At 43.5% G+C, this 17,193-nt stretch overlaps 1 protein-coding gene across 1 annotated transcript in view; it reads left to right on the top strand.

Annotated features, from left to right (window-relative positions):
• The window catches only part of VPS53 (VPS53 subunit of GARP complex), a 62,410-nt gene that overhangs the window by 30,056 nt on the left and 15,161 nt on the right, over window positions 1-17,193 (top strand). The window contains exons 13-17 of the mRNA XM_080562606.1: window positions 2,630-2,724; window positions 7,329-7,571; window positions 9,049-9,196; window positions 10,133-10,215; window positions 13,645-13,723. Coding sequence (XP_080418732.1) covers window positions 2,630-2,724; window positions 7,329-7,571; window positions 9,049-9,196; window positions 10,133-10,215; window positions 13,645-13,723 — 648 coding nt within the window. The remainder of the gene's footprint in view (window positions 1-2,629; window positions 2,725-7,328; window positions 7,572-9,048; window positions 9,197-10,132; window positions 10,216-13,644; window positions 13,724-17,193) is intronic.

The following is a 17,193-nucleotide window of genomic DNA, read 5'->3' as shown; positions in this document are numbered from 1 at the left end:
CTCTGCGTTGCTGGCAACACCTAACCGCTTGTAAAAACACTGGGTTTCAAAAGCCCTCTGCAAACAATAAAGGAGTGAATAGTAAGCACTTTTGTTTTAATTGGCACCAGTATCAAAGTCTGCAAGCCCTCTATTTTTTACTCACCAGACAGATATTTTCTAAGCATTCAATTATATGTTGCTTGGGATAGGTACCCTCCCTTTGCTCAGTGAGTTCACGGGCCGTTTACAGGTGGTAGCCTGATACGTGACTGGGGACCTAGGACCTACTCAGATCCATGCCCCAAAATAATTTGTGGGCTGGTAGCTTTCCATCAGCACGGCTGGGTGCAGTGCATCCCCTCTGGAGGGCAGCCCTCTGCCCTCACCACACAGTAGTCCTGAAGCAGAATGATAAAGCAAAGTTTTGTTTTTTCCATTAAAATGCAGTGTGGAGAGCCGGTACCGGCCAGACTTTATCAGTGATCTAGAAGAATGAGATTGGGAGCTCAGGGAGACATGTGTGATGTATTTTTTGTGAAGAGCTTTCTTTCTGCTCTCTGCAGTGGCTGAAAGAAGGTTGGCTCCGGTATGCAGCGTTGAGATGAGGGGACATCCTGGGAGAAAGCAGTAGTGCCAGAATGCAAGTGAAGAGAGAAATCACAAAGCCTTTTTAGGTGGTTTAGGGCTGGTTTTAGTGAGCAGTGGAACGCTCTGCCCTGGCTGGAAGCACCTGCATGACACCACAGGCCCCAACAGTTCTGTTTCAAAATGCCAAGAATTGGTTAGTGCCAGTGAGTTCAGGTTGCAGGTCGCATTTTCTGCTGTCAGCAGATGGAGAAGAGAAGGGAAAGGAAGGGTTGAAGATGAAGGGTTGAGTGGTAGAACTCCTTCAAGACACCAGTTCTGAGAATACGAGACACTTATGAATGTAAGAGGGAGCCTAAGAGTGAGGGGGGAGGAATCCATATTAAAAAGAACCTCTTTTAGTGATCCTAGCAGTTAGGTTTAATCTGTTTACTTTGGATAGTAATGAAAGGAAACTGGGCCAGCTGCAGACCTCCTTACTGTGACAACAGTAACCTTTTATTATTTCCATCAAACTCAAGGAGGAAATAGCTTAAACATCTGCAGCTTTTGGACAGGATTGCACACTCAGAAATACAGCTTTGCTGCTACTGTTAAAAGATTTAGTATTCTCTCCACCAGACATGCTGGGAGCAGCATGATGCAGAGGCGCACGCACGCAAAAAACCAGCTATGCCTTAGGATTCAGCTCTTCCAGCCTGGTAAATCGTAAACATGATGAATCTGCAACCTTGTGCTGGCGCTGCCATTGTGGAGCCTTGGCGACTGGAAGGCTTCTGTAATTACCACCTATTGTTTTCCTCCCAGCTCTGATGAGTGCGTGCATCCGGCAGGAACGGGCAGGCACTGGCAAAGCGGCTGGGGTAGAGGATGCTGGGCAGTGGCTCTCTCCCAAGGCTGTAAAAAACTTACATTCTCCAGCCCTGCTGTTAGTGAAAAGGTTAATGAAGCAAGTCTCATAGAGGTGGTCTGGCCTCCATAAAACTGTTCACTCACTTTAAGTTTGCAGCCATATGTTCATATTCATCGCGTCTCTGAGCCTTAATTATTTCTGAGAAATACTTGCCTAGCAATTTCTGCAGATGACTTAGTGCCATCATCTCTGTTATGTAGGAGAGAACGTCCTTTAGGCTCTCTCGTTTTGCTTTTTTATGCTTAAAAAAAAAAAATCAACTGGAAAAATTTGTATCTTCATTGGCTAGGAGCTGATCCTGGCTTTTTGTGGAGAGAGGCAAGAATTCCATTCCAGAGCTCTCTGCAGGCAGTGAAAAGTTGTCAGCTTGCCAGCCAGCAACAAGGAAAATTATTTCAAAAATAAAATGAAATCTAGCTGTAGGGCAAAGACAAGTTTAAAGAGCCTGTCCAGCCTGATAGTTAAACATGCACATATTTAAGCGTATGAGTAGTCCCAGTGGCTTCAGTGAGATGTGCTTGGCCACTTTGTAGAGTACAGTACTGAACTAAAGTGAGAGTAAACTGGATGACTCCCAAACGGCGTCTGTGCTTAACACTCTGTGATTTTTAAAATAGAAGTCTTTGCATCCCCAGAAACATGTTTTACAGTGAAAGTAATCTTGTAATGTTGCCTGTATAATTCCAGCTCCAGTAATTACACTCTGTTTATCTAAATAAAAGTCATCCAGATGAAGTCCATAGCTTCAAGTTGTTATCCTTAATGTTCTAAAATGTAGGGGTTTTTCAATGTTACTTCCAAATAACTGCTGCATTTCGTTTCAGAGGTGACCTGGGGAGTCCTGTTACTGCATTTAAGATTTTTTTCTACTGAAGTCTGTTAGTAGGGAGCAGCCTTCCCTTGAAGGCTAATAGTATTTTAAAAGTGAAAAGATAATTCTTTGGAATACTGACAGCTCTGTAAAAGCAAGGGAAGACTGGGACACGCTGACCTTGTATATACTGGTGATTATATGCCTTTGATTATTTGACAACAAATTTTAGTGTTGTAGCATTTCTGAGAGCTTAGATCCTCCGTGCTGTTGTATTACAATTTCTTCTAGGTTTACAGAGCAAGTTGGAAACTAACACTCTCAATGCTTCCTTACAGCCAAAGAAGCCAAAGGCCCCTGACAATCCTTTCCATGGCATTGTTTCCAAGTGCTTTGAGCCTCACCTTTATGTGTATATTGAGTCCCAGGACAAGTGAGTAGCCAGTGTGCTCTTTTAGTTTTGCTTTTGGACGTGCATTACTGTTGCATTGTGGGAGGTTCTGTCTCCAGAAAATGAAATTTATTGAAAATTTGATTTCTGATTTCATTACGAGCAGCACTCACGGTTGAAGAAAGTTAGAATGAGTAAGGCCTTTGCTTAAGCAAAAACGAGCATTCAGAGGGTTGTGGATGTTGGTTTCATCTGTAATTGCAAAAGCCTGTAGGAATGATGCCCGCTGCCTTTCTGCGGGAGAGGCTTAGTGTTTCTGAAATTGCTTCTGTTGCCTCTGCAATTCTCACTGCAGACATAAGCCTTTCTCTCGTCTCATGTCTTCCACAAATAGTAGGTTTGCTTTTTCTGTAAAATACACAAGTGGCTTCATGGCAGAGGAGTTTCAAGATTTGCTTTATAGAAATGTTATTTGAGATCCTCAGATGAAAGCTGCTGTAGATGAGCTGGCAGTAAGATAGCATTATCATCGGTCACAGATTGGGACTTTGTCAGGCTTTGTTTAGGGGTTTTAATCCCTAGAACCCTTCTTCATCTTCCTTTTTGAGTTACAGCAAAATAACTTGGATGAGGCGAACTTTCAGCTTAGAACTCTGCGAAGTTTTTACAGCTCTCACCCATGTTCTTTTGTGCACCTTTATTCACACTAGGTTTTTAAAAAGCAACTCTGACAACAGCAGTTGTCAGCTGGGAGAGGAGATGGTTGAAAAAATGTTGACGATAGTCTTTTAGTCCAGGTTAGTGGCCAGAAAGGAAAAACAAGAATCTGCCTCATGTACCTCAGCTATCTAATGCCCTTCTGTCTTCCATGGACTTCCACGTGGACTTTGATTATAAGTCAAAGTTAGTGTCCTGATTTTGTTCAAACTCCAAGACAGCAATCTTGAAAAAGGTTTCCCATTTCCCTCAAATCTTTCATGCCTTAAAGTAAGTAAGTAAATAAAACCTCGTGCAGTGGTTTGTCATGCCAAGGTTAGGTTTTGCTCTGCAGTAAAGCAAAGGGAAGCAGATTCCCTAGCCTCCCCCCACCTCAGTGATCTGAGCACTAACTTGTTTGAATACTTCTTCCCATCTCACTGGGGGCCATTTTAATCCCCATTTTGGTAATTCTACCCCACTGTGCTCCTACTCCTTTCAGTTGTTTTTTTTCCTTTTCTTTTACAGTTCTGAGATGTTTTATATTAGCTTTATAGCCACAGGCTGCAAGAAGTTCAAAGAAGAACTGCCACGGTATTCCCCATGCTGCCCTGTCTGCCAAAAATTGCTTTTCTTTGATTTTCACTCTTCTTCCCCCTTTGATTGAACTTTTGAGGAATCTGTTACTGATGTCTGAAAATGAGGAGTTACTTAGATAATTGTGTGCTTGGGCTTTGAACAGAGAGAGAAGTGGGGCAGTTCTGTTCACCGTTGTGTTAAGTTTGGGGCAGAAACCAGCCTGGTCCTTTTCTTCTGAAAAATTGTTTCCATACCCATTTAAAGAAGCGCAGTGCCAAAATCTGCAGCAATTTAAGAGGAGATACCTGAAAGAAAGACTTTAAAGATGCTGTTCTCCTCTCTTAACTGCAGTGTAAATATCAGGTTTCTTAACAGCGAAGCATATTTCATTTCTTTCCCTTTGGGAGATGTGTCTCCAGCTCTTCTTCGTGGTCTGTCAGAGCCACGGAAGTGTACATGAGTGAGCTGAGCAGTTCTGCAGGAGCAGTAGCTCTGTCGGGTCTGCAGTGTTGCGAGTATGCAGAGCTGTGTTTCAGTGTGCTGAAAGGCAGGCGTCCTTCAGCTGGTTCAGCAAACTGACACTTTGCAGCGGGTGTTTGCAGCCGGATGAGCAGAGGGACTTCCAAAATACTCAGTCAGTGGAAACTATCCTGCAAACAATCCAGATAGCTCAGTGCCATTCACACCACTGAACAGACCGACTTACTAAGCACTGTGTTCTTCTCTCGTGCTGGTTTCTGAGGAGCTGCCTAATTCCTCTTGTGACTGCCAGAGATGCAGAAAAATCTCTGACTAGGCTGAGTGAAAGAAAAGAAGAAGAGGAATGAAAGGATTTGAGAACCAGAATAAAATTGTATGATTTCATTTCAGGTTTTCTCTTGGTTAGATTAGGACAGGTCTTGCTCCCAGTAAATATGCTACAGTTTGGTAGCACAGATGCGATAATTCTGAGAATTTGCTTTGAGCTTTTTTGCAGAGCCTATATGGAGAAAATGTTTGTTTTCTGTAGCTCTCCTGCCTTCTTCATGGTTCTTCTCCCAAGCAGATTCTTGTGCCAAATTTTGTGCTCCCATTGTATAACCAACACGTTCATAAAAGGTTGTTAGCCTTCATCTTGTGTTTGGGCCAGCTGAAACTAATGAGAGCTTTGTTGACAGCAGCTGAGGCGTGCATTAATAGTGGTACATTAATAGTACATTAGTTCCCTTAGTGAACAATATCCTGATGCTTTGCTTGTGTCCATCTCGTGCTAAAATAAGTGCGGTCCTCTCGGCCTGCCTCTGAGAGGCAGTTTGTCCAGGTTAGGATCAGAACGAGCACGAAGTTGCAGCACCCCTTTCCCAGCTATTTTGGACAGCTGCATTTGCTCCCGCACCCCAGTTGACAAGACCCTGGGGACTCGGGCAATGCAGACAGGTTTCACTTCGCCTTGGAGTGGAGGAGAACATGTGGAGGAAGCATAAAGAAACAAAAGCCATCGACATTCCTAACTGTGCCTTGAGACTATGGAAAAAAAAAGTGGCCGGTGACTGCTAAGAAAGCTCCGCTTTGTTGCACAGATGGAGCAAAGCACAGATGCAGAGGTGGAAATGCAGCTGTTTAATTCAGCGGGACTTCTGACAGCAGCAAGCCACATCTGCTTTGCTGGAGAACCTGAGGAATGCTGCAGCTCGTAGCACGTGGGAGCCCTCCTGCAGCAGCCGTCTGTTTGGCTATCGTACAGCTCGGGGGGGAGGTGGGCTTTGCTCCACCGTGGTCGAATCCAGTCGATGCTTCAGTTCAGCATTCAATCGCTCATGCCAGTGTAGAGATTTATCACATTGGTTGAGAAGCCTGATGTTTTTACAGTTCTTGTAACAAAGCTGAGGAACCGTGTTTGTAGAATCAGTGCTACATAAAGTACTCAAAGCAGAAAGCGACAAGCATCAAGAAAGGCTACTTGAATAGCCAAGGAGCCAATTTTAAGCCAAAGAGCCTTGCTTTGCAGTTTAAAGCCCAGGCATTACAAGCACAGCTCTGTAGATCAGTTGGGCCCAGGCAGATCATCCATGGCGCAGCAGTCTGTAGGTTTATTGGAGAAGATCCATGTCACCTCTTCCTCTTGTGCAGTGTTGTGGGATTTGCTGGCAAATTGGAATGGGAATGTTTTTTTCTCTTTCACAAGATGAATAGAAAGAAAGGATAGAAAGTGGGGAGAATTTTTTTTGGTGGTGTTTCTTTCCCCTTTCCTTGGCAGAAATAAGCAAGAGTGTTGTCAGTAAGGCTGTACCCATCCCAGGAGGCCTTAACGCAGTCCCTTTGCATGGACTCTTGTGCTCTGCTAGGTACTCTGTGAACCTGCCTAAGACTGGGAGAATATTTTAAGTTAAATCTCTTTGACAGGCTTTTTTTTTTTTTTTAATTTGGATCATGGCACAGCATAGCCAGAAGCTTTGGTGATAAACCCTCAGCAGTAAGTGTCTGGTTGTGCCACGGGAAAGGGAGAGCTGGAAGAAGCAGAACCAAGACTGTAGTGGAAACAGGAGTATAAAATATGTGAGCTTCGCAACTCATGTTGGTCAGTGGAGTGATATTTTGTCATCTGAAATGTCTATATATTCCAGAGACAGAGATGTGCAGCTTCCGGAGGAGTAGGACCAGCGGAACTCCCCAGGATCAGAGGGCTTCTGTTGGTTCTGTGTATGCTCTGGCCCTCTGCCATGCTAAAAAGCCTTTTTGTCAAGATGAAACAGCAGAGTAAAGTTTATTGTTGTATAAAGACCAAAGTATTTGAGTAAGGACCAGGTTATAATGAATCACTGGAGACAATAGTGGGGCTTTTTGTGCTTTTAAAAAGAGTTTAAGTAGGAAGTGTGCTTTGTGCTCATGCTAAATAAAACTGCTGTAAAGGATGTGTCACGTCGTGCAAAACCAGGTGGTTTCCAAATGGGACCCAGCAGTGGCAAGTGGCACACCATTCTGAGCACATCCCTTTGAAAGCCACAATCCCCGAGGCCGCTGATATGGGCAGTCCGACTGTTCCTTCTGTCGGTGCCAGGAATGAAACTCGACCGTAAGCTTTATGCACTTGCATCGAATGTGCTGAACCCAGTCCTGGCACACTTGCGAGCTTTTCTATGTGACTGGAGAACAGATTGAAGCTGCCACTAAAGCTCTGAGTACAAAGGGTCGTTACTCATCCGCCCGGTCTTCATTACTGCACGAGGTTTGTGCTGGGAGGGTGGAGATGAGAAGGGGCTGGATTATTGAACCGCTAAAACCTGTTTATTGGTGTCACAAGACAGGGCATCTGGTTTTAGGCATTACTCTCTCTTCCATCCATTTCCTCCCCCAACATACTAAAATATCTTCCCGTTGTTTCCCTGCGTTAGAAATCTCAGCGAGCTGATCGACAGGTTTGTGGCTGACTTCAAGGCTCAAGGTCCTCCCAAGCCCAACGTGGATGAAGGAGGAGCCGTCCTGCCCAGCTGTGCCGACCTCTTTGTTTACTACAAGAAGTGCATGGTGCAGTGCTCCCAGCTCAGCACGGGCGAACCGATGATAGCCCTCACCACCATATTCCAGAAGTACCTTCGGGAATACGCCTGGAAAATTCTGTCTGGAAACCTGCCCAAGTGAGTTTAGCTTCCCAAATGCTTCAGCACAGTCTGGTGAGACATTCCAGTGAGGAGCAGATGCTTCGTGAAGATAATTAATAAATACATACTTGTTAACGCTTATTTTTCACTGTGAAAGAAAGCACAGAGCAGCAGTGTGACTACATTTACTTCACAATTTTCTCAAATGTTCAGTTTGTTGTTATGAGAAACAGCAAGAGACCAAATGGTCTGTCATGGCATTTTTTTTATTTTTTTAAGGGTCCCTGGAAGCTAAATTCATATTTGGCTTTGATTAACAGTCAGAGTTACTGTTTCTTGAAGTTCCTTTTGAAATGCCAGCCCAAGTCTTGTCAGAAAGATCTGTCTTTCAATATTGCCCATACCCTGCTGCTTGGGAAAAAGTTCATGCTTTGATTCTTAGCTCCCTTGTGATATAAGCTCAACATTGCACATAGATATAATGAAGGCGGTTTATTTGTGTGATGCTGGAGTGCTTACCTGTAACTTTCTGCTCTGTAAAATTTTATATATGCATGAATAAAACTTGTAGATGGAAATGCAGTGAAAACAGAGGAAATCATTAGAGGTTTACACCAATGTAGGTGAGTGCACAAGCTAAAATAAGTCTTTGAGATATAGCCAACTTAACTACAGATAATTTTGTATGCTATTTGCCATCTTCAGTTTGTTTTCCTTGTAAACCTAGGAGCAGCAGAATGAGTTTCTGAAGCCAGTAAAATCTTTCACAGATGGAAGGGGAGAGGGTTACATCCAGAGAAGTGGAAAGATAAAATTTTATGTGCATTCTCCATCAGACCTCAGTTGCATTCTTTGTACACGTTTTTTTTGTGTGCTCCATTTTTGCTGTCCAAGATAAATATCACTGTCCTATTTTTTTAATGGATTTGGATTATGAAGAGTTGAGAGGTAGGGAATTTCCTGACTCTAAACTGTTCTAATTCTTTCTCTGTTGATACACAGCAGTTAATCACTGGAGCACAGTGGAAAGAAGCCGCATCTTCTGTGACTTTCTGTGTTGATATCATCAGTTTTTAAAATGGGTTACCAAAGTTTCAAATACATCTCGACATCTGTTCGGTATTGAGAAGATAAATATGACAAGTTGCTCGATTCGTTATTGAGATTTTTGTGTAATCTTTAATTAGATTTTGAGTAACTGACAGTGAAGGTGAAGTTAGCCGGGGAGAGCTGTGCTCAGCTGGCATCCTAACCTGACATGTTGTGAATGAGTGAATTGTCCTTTTGCCTGAAGACTTAATACCAAATTCCGTTTGTCTTTCTAAAAGATACTCCCTAACCAAAATAGTAATTGCGTGTTTGATGCAAATTTGGTTGCAGATCACTGCCATTCGTTGCACAAGGCATTGGACTTGGTGGTCGTAAGGACCTTTTATGGCATTGAAATCTAGGAGTATTTTGGCAGTATGTATCTGTGTACACCCGAAAGCCTTACAGGTTTTCTTTTTTCCAGGACAACTAGCAGCAGTAGCGGGCTCACCATCACTAGTTTGCTGAAAGAAAAGGAAGGCTCTGAAGTGGCGAAGTTTACTTTAGAAGAACTCTGCCTCATTTGCAGCATCCTTAGTACAGCAGAGTACTGCCTGGCGACCACCCAGCAGGTGAGCTTTCCTCTACAGCACCTCTCAGATGATGCCCAGCAGCAGTCCCTCTTGTGTCATGAGATGCTGTGCTGTTCTCTCTAGGCTAGGATAGGCTGCTATGGAGACTGGAGTAATCAGGAGTACTAAAATATGCATAGTAGTGTCTGCTCTGCATATTATCCCATAGTTCTAAGAATGTAGAGCTCAATAATCAGTATTTCATAGAAAAAAAAAAAAAGTATTGATTTTGCTGTTTCTACCTGAGAGAAGTCGTATGTTTTTAATCTTACTCTGTAGCCACAGTTTTGGATGCTCTCCTTCAGTGCTTGCTACATAGTTTGTTTTAATGGGATTGAGAGGAAAAAAGGATTTGCTCATGGTTCATAATTTCTGTTTTATAAGAACAAGAAAAACAGCAATTCAAAGTAGGTTTGGGAAAATGCACTCCTGAAATATTAGGGCAAGGTGGAATGAGGAGAGAAGGTATTTATGCTGATACGCTTTGCAGCCGCAGTGCTCCTCACATTCAGTTGCTTTCAAAATGCCACAGATAGTAGATGAGCTGTGATGTTTGGCTGTGTCGAGGCCTCTCACTGCGAGAACTGGCAATCCTGCTTCTCTGCAGGTTGGGCACAGACAGGGTGTTGGACTACATCTTTATTAGCAGGACAGGTGCCACGGTGTTAAGCTAGTACATTAGCATGTCATGCTACAGTTCTGTATGTGATGTTGGAGGCTTACTTCTTTGACTGCCACCGTAGGCCATCCTGGCAGATCAGTGTGTCTAGGGGGTCCAGCAAGGAGAGATTTCCGTTGTTCACTGGCTGAGTTGTGGATGCAGTCTGAGCACAGCTTAGTTTTTAAGAAGCTGACTTTTCCAGGACGTAAGTTTTCAAAAATGATTGTTTCAAGTAAGAAATCTGACCTTTCTATTGCTTTTTTGTTTCCTAACAGTTGGAAGAGAAACTCAAAGAAAAAGTGGATGCAAGTCTAGTGGAGAGGATCAACCTGACGGGAGAGACAGACACTTTCAGCATGTATGTTCAGCAGATGCATCCTCCCACAATATATCAAACATCCTAGTTTGTCAGCCAGATGGTGCTGGAGTAATACAGCCACAAAATCCCAGCCAGCAGTAGGACCCACCCAGATATGCAGCCTAGGTAAAGGCATTTGCCTGGTGAAGGAATGGTCCTTCCTTGGCTGGTCCAGGAGCAGCAGGAGTACAGACTTCAGATGTAGTTGTTCCCCACCGTCCTAGCCAAAGGAACAAGAGCACTGGAAAGAGGAAAGGAAATAGTGAGTTTCCATTTGAAACATCATTTGCATCTTGGCAGCTCTGCGAGGTGGCTGTTACATTTCAAGAAAGGAAGCTATTTCAGTACATTCCTTCCTGCTCTAACTTCCCACTGTTAATCAGCAGCCTTGTCAGTATGATCAAACCCCATTTCAGAAGTCATAAAAGACTGATCCAATCTTATATTTGGGGATTATAATTGAGAGAAGATTATCATTCATTAAAATAACTTTTTATGTATTGATGCTAAAAATATTCCCCTCTAACATCATCTCCTCTCCACCACTAACAAACATATAGAATATTTTTGAGAGAAGGAAATTGAGGCAAAAAAAATTGTTTTGCCTCATGCCAGACAAAAGAAAGCCTTGGCAAAGATGGGAAAATAATCTGTATCACCAACTCCCGTTCTCCCTAAAGCTAAGATTCAGCCCAGATAGCAGCAAGATTTTTTTTTTCAGACTTCCTTCCTGTGATACCTCCTGTCTTGCTCCAGTGGGCAGGATCCCACTGAATCTCCATCCATATTTTTCACATGGTCTTGGGCTCCATCCCAGGCAGAGATTCCCTTTCCTTTAGATATTTTTCAGACCTTTTTAAGAGTGAATCCCTGACTGAAAGCTCGGGTTGCAATGTTATCTTGTGTCACTGCTCAGTTTCCACAGTGGCTGCCTCAAGATGATCAGTTGTGGACAGCAAATACCATGTGTTTTGGAAACTTTTATTGTATAGCTCGCGTTTAACGATGTCCAAACCTGGCAAACCATTAGGCCTGATGTATTTTGTAACAAAAGACTTTTTAATTGACTTTCAGTCTGTTCCAGTATAGAGCACTTTTTCAGTCTCCTGTCAGTTTAAGTCATAGCTATAAAACTCTCTTTGGCATTTGCTCATTCAACATCAAACAAGTTGTTTCTTCTGGGATTTGATGTTAGGCAGGGTCATAAAGCAAATGATAAAATGTTGCTGCTTACATACCCTGGGAAGTGTTTCTTTCCTCACACAGAGTGCAGAGCTACCACGAACACCTTTAAAGTAATTGACTGGGAGGGTTTTACTGCTGTGGAGGTTAGGCGTTTTCTTTGGGTTCTTCATGAAGCTCAACAGAAGGAAAACTATGGTCATTTAAATCCAGAAATCCATGCTTCTTCCCCACCTCACCCCCTTTGATCTGTTTTGAAGTTATGGATAGTGTTCAGAGCCCCCCGAAATCCTGAGCTCGCTGGGCTCTCTGTTAGAGCCCCAACAGCTTGCTTGTGGCCTCTGCTTCCTCGTCTTCCCATTTCTGTGTATCTGCCCAGAATCGTATGGGGATTCATTAGCTGCTGCTGAAGTATTGTTAAATCCTGTCTGGGGCAGAGGTTTTGTGTGGCTTCTAACATAGCCAGGATCAAAGCTCTGTTGGCATGTCGTGATGTTTTGCATTTGCAACGCATTTGCTGCGGTGTTACCCTCCTGCAGCAGGTGTGTTTATTTTGAAGTGTCGACAAATCGGTTTCTGTCCCCGTTTGCGATCTTGTGGGTTTTGGGGCAAGAGCCTGAGCTTGGTGACCCAGCTTTAGATTGACTCCTGACGTGTGGAGACTAATTATGAAGTCACTTTCCTTCCACGGAGGGGGTTGTGTTTCATTTTGGTGCTGAACCACAACTCTTTCCTACAGCCTCCTGACAGCAGCCGCCCTGCAGGAATCAGCTGTGCCCAGGAGACCAGTTATTTCAGTCTGCCTCTCTTGGCATTGCCTGAGCTGGTGACATCCCCCAGAGGAGTAAACCCTGCGGTGCCCAGCAGAGGCACCAGTAGAAATGGCCACAGGTGTTTCTTATCCCAGTGGAAGTTTTGGACCGTGAAACTCAAAGCTAATGTTCGCTTAATCTCCCGTAGTAATTTTTCCAACTAATTTTGGATGAGTTTGCCGTTACAAACAAATTGTGCTGAAGGCACAGTCTTACATTTAGGATTCTGTTCCAGTCTCTGTGCTAGAGCTCGAGGAAAAGGAACAGACGTGCTCAGTGGGCTGCAGTGAAGAGCACCAGCCAGATGCCAGCCGTGAAGCTGTGAGCGGGTGATACCATGTCTCCACGAGGAGCTGGACACTTAAAAATACTTTGAACAGTGAATTCTAGATTAGTACCCAGACCTTCACAAAGATGATGATGGGGAGGAAAGCTGGTTTGAAGGATCCGATTTCACTGATCAGATTTCCTACTGGTGCTGGAATTCCTATTTGTGGTAGCATCATGAGAAAGAGCAGGAGTAAAACATGGCTTTATGCACATAATCCTGAAGCTGTAAACAGGCATCTGCAGCAGATTTAAAGTTAAGTTGTGTTTAAAAACTGTACTTCGTGAAATGCACTCGCTTCTTGCTTTAACAGGAGCTGTCTCCAGTGCAAGCACTGGGTTACGTGCCCCTGAGGGTGGTCTGAGCTGCTGCAGACGACGTTCCTTCACCGTTGCCTTAGGATCAGTTACACCTTTAGGCACATCATTAGGTTCTAAGTCTTACGCAGTGGGATCAAATATATCTAAGCAACATTATGCTGTTTAAATAGAAAAGAAAAAATCTTTGACTAATGTGTCCTTTAGTCTGGTATATATCTTTGAGAACCTCAAACAATGGATGGCTGCAGTCCTAGACATAACGTAAATAAGGCTTCTGCCTTGATCTTCGCAAATGGGAGACACGCTCAGAACTCACATAGATGTACTTCCTAAAATCATCTTTGCAAGTTTCTGCAAGTGGTAGAATATTGACTGTGACTGGATAGCTGATTTTTTTTTTTTTTTCAGGCTGGATTAAATTTTAAGCAGAATTCCCGTCTGGGCCCAATCAGTACTCAGGGGTTTCTCCTCTTCCTGATGCAGAGGGGTTGCCCAGTCTGACATCTTTGATCTCCAGCCCCTTTTCTATGTCAAAACAGAGAAGGATCAACTGTAAAAATATGTGTGTATAAAAATATGCTCTGTGCTGAAGCACGTTGTGTGGCTTCCTAATGAACAGCATACAGATTTTCCAGGGTTCTTTTCAGTACAATTTTAGCCATGTGTATTCACAGCATAACGCTACATCTAGTGGATTTTCTTTCTTCCATGGTCAAATAAGACAGTTCTAATACTGTGTGAATACTGTTCTAAAACTTGTGCTTGATTTATTTTATTTTTTTTTCAGCGTGATCTCCAACAGCATACAGCTGTTAGTACAGGACCTGGATGCTGCCTGTGACCCTGCCCTGACTGCGATGAGCAAGGTAAGGGTGGATTTGTTTTGGGGAGAGGTAACACTTAGAGTCTGCTGATTGCTTGATTTCACTCTTGACATATTCTTTACACTGCCCTAAGACTTATCAATATATTGATTGCTTCTTGCTTCTTAGAGCAGCAATTGCTGTAGCTATAAATATATCCTTCACTCCAAAAACTATAATCGACGTTAGAGCTTTCATTCTTTTGCAGCACATTAAAACACACAGACAGTAGAATACTTTCTGCAAGTATCTATTTCAGACTTTCCAATCCTAATGCTAGCAAGAGTCTTTAAGATTGGGAGAACTTATTTTTTTTTTAGCATGAAACTTCAAATGCTACACCTCATTTGCTATCTTCATTTTCTTTGAGGGAGGAATTTTAGATGTTAGATGGAGGTAGTTGAAGGGTAATATGGAATTGGGATTGAGCCCTATTGCTTCTGTGATCCTCTTGAGGACATATGGAGCCATTCCTAGAGAGGCCCATGTGATTACTGCTTAAGGATTTTGTTGCAGTTACGCTGCTGGGTTTTATGTGTTTGAAATGCAGAGCTGTGGTTTCTTGCCAAAGTATTGTGAAAACCCAGACTGCTTTAGACAGAGGTGAAGACAACAAAAGCGGATTGAACTTTTTTTTTTAATTAGAAATATTAAACATAGAGCTCTGTTTTTGTCAGATCAACGCACTGTCTTGCTGCCATGAATTTTAATAACTTTCTGCTTTATGATGTACTCCAGCTGTAACTAGCCCCGCCACCCCCAGCTAATATTTGAAGTGGAATGCAGCTAGCAATAGAGCTTGTACATGTCCCAAATGGAAAGAGGATTTCTTTTTCCCAGTAAAATATCACCATTAGGAAAGGCTTGGCACTGCAGGTGTCACTTGTTTGCCGTGACAGTTCCTTAGATCTCCTCCTGAACCCACCTAGTGTAGCAGTGTTTGAATCACTCAGCTCTAACTGTTTACGCCCAAGTAAACCACAGCCTTGAGAAAGCAGCAGCTGGTGGGCCATTTATTTTTGTCTTTGGAACACCAGTAAAATGCAGCATATGTGATGAGACTGATGATATATAAACAAGTTAAGTGCTGTGAAATTAACTAAATAAATACTTGTCACTTGTGCACACATTCCACTATTTGCATCAGACAGAGTCCCTTTATATCATCTTTACTAGCCCTGGGTTTGGTGCAGGAGTTTTTTCCTTCACCCTTCTCTAGCCTTTCCTTTAGGTCTGGCTTATTATTCTGACAGTTGAATAAGAAATACATATAATTATTCAAACGCACAGTTAGTATTTGGAAGTGTGAAATTTCAGCCCAAATTAAAGGAGTCGATGCTGTCTGGCTGATCTGTTCCGACTTCCCTGTGATGTGAAGGCATGTCTGTCTCAAGACCAGTACTCCATTAGAGCCCTTCCACTGACTACCTTCTTTTCATTTACTTCACTCTGATGTTCTCCAAGGTTGAACATTGCTGATCCTTTGTGAGTTAGACTTTTTTTTTCTTGCAAAAATGTTTGGTAACTATAGAAGTAGATTAAGAAATACTTACACCTCTAAATCCGCTTTGGCTTCAGGCGACATTGAGAGAGTTAACAGGGAATACAGCATCATGGATGTTGCTTTCAGCTGGCAATGGTGCTCAGTTTTGCTGATTCTTGAACTTAGGTGTTCTGGAAGAAATGGGTAAATGATGTGACGACAAAGCTCTGTCTTACAAAATTTGTAGGTGATAATCTTTACTCAAATTCTACAACAGGTGTAGAATGATTAAACATGTCCATAGGAGTGGAATGTGGGATAGGGGAGGGGTTTGCCCTAAACCCCTGGTGCCATATTCTGCATTTGCAAAAATCTTATAGGATACTTTTATGCAAGTGCATTGCTCTCACTTCAGCCTGCCACCTGCACCACCCCATGTCTAAGTGAAGAGGTTTGCTCTTGTCGCTTAGTGATTGTGGTCATTTGCTCGCTGGTTGTGAAAGTTGTTCACTACAATTTTCAATATCAGAGCTGCTTCTGAAATAAATGTGGGCACCCGGAAAGGCACGTCTGTATTTCGGAGCTGCTGATGGCACAGATAGCTATAGTTTGTCCCCGGTGCAGAGCCAGCAGCTGTGTTAGCTCCGAGGGGCCCTGTTCTCTGCCGCTCTGCGGGGCTCAGTAGCTCTCAGTAGCAAGCTCATGAAAACTGTAATGGGAAGAACAAATACGTAGACAATTTCCTCCTGGTGACATGGCTACCGGTGTGGTACAAGTACCACTGCTAATGGTGTGGTACCCTGGGACAGAGCACACACGATTCCCCTGCTGTCCCCGGGGTTGCAGATGTTGGTGTGTGCACCTGGAGGGCTGGAGGTAAGGAGGAGCAGGCACTGGGGAAGTTTGGGTGCTGACAGCAAATCACTTGCTGCTGCACAGTACTTTTTGTGGATAACAAAGTACCGTGAACATGTTGTGGCATTTAAGTTGCCTGGTGTGCTTTTTAATTGTTGGGAAGAGGAACTGCTAAGCTGCATGAGATATTTTTGCCCCAATTAAGTTTATGGATTGCACTGGATAAGGTTTTATTTATTTGCTGAATTAAACATCAATTTATATGTAAAACTGTGTATGTAAGTGGGACTGGGGGATGTTTTAGTGCCTTATGTAGCTTGCTTGCTGTTTTTTATATTTTGCTAAAAAAAAAACACCTTCTGGCACAGCTGTAATTTCCCACTTCCTTACAATTGAGTGGACAACAGCAAGTGCTTAAGCACAGAGCTTTAATGATCTCTCCGCTACATCCAAGGAAAACCCAAGAGCAGAGCGATCGGAGCTGCTAATTAAAAGTCAGTGTGAGTGCACTGCAGCCAGCAGCCAAGGTGCAGCATACAGCAGAGTGCGAACTAAAATGGTTTCAAAGGCGGCGATATCTGCTGCCTGCATCACCCTCCTGGCCTTCCTCTACCCTCCCACCTCGTCCTGCCTGTGACACGAGGTCAGGGCAGAAGGCACTGGCCTGGTGGTGTGGATGCTGCCTGTGCCCGGTACCAGAGCCTTTAACGATGTTCTCTACATCCCTGCTCTAATGAGTAGGGATGCTGTCGTGCACGGGGAGACTTGGAGACTGATTTGTCCCAGGTTAAATCCACAAAGCAACCCCTTTAGCTAGAGACCTGTGTCTGCACTGGGTATGTCACAGGGACCTGGTGGTTCTTGGTTTGGCCCTTTCACCCCACTCCCAGCTCTCTGGGGACATAGGGACACGTGGGGACATGGGGTTCACAGCCAGATGGACCTGGGAGCACTTTAGGGCTTCCACTATGCCCAGGACATTATAGAGCTCTTGTTTTATACCAAACCACTCCAGTTTTGCTCACGGTTTCTCTTTTCTCCTCCCCTTCCTTAAGAAAGCACCCTAAAATCCTGAGGGTTGTGTGTTTGTGCTATGCAAAAACAACTCTGAGGGTATCACGGGTCCCTGCTGTGC

Source organism: Anser brachyrhynchus (assembly GCF_964034855.1).
Source record: "Anser brachyrhynchus genome assembly, chromosome: 20".
NCBI classification, from domain to species: Eukaryota; Metazoa; Chordata; class Aves; order Anseriformes; family Anatidae; genus Anser; species Anser brachyrhynchus.
This window is presented reverse-complemented; position numbering and strand designations above follow the sequence as displayed.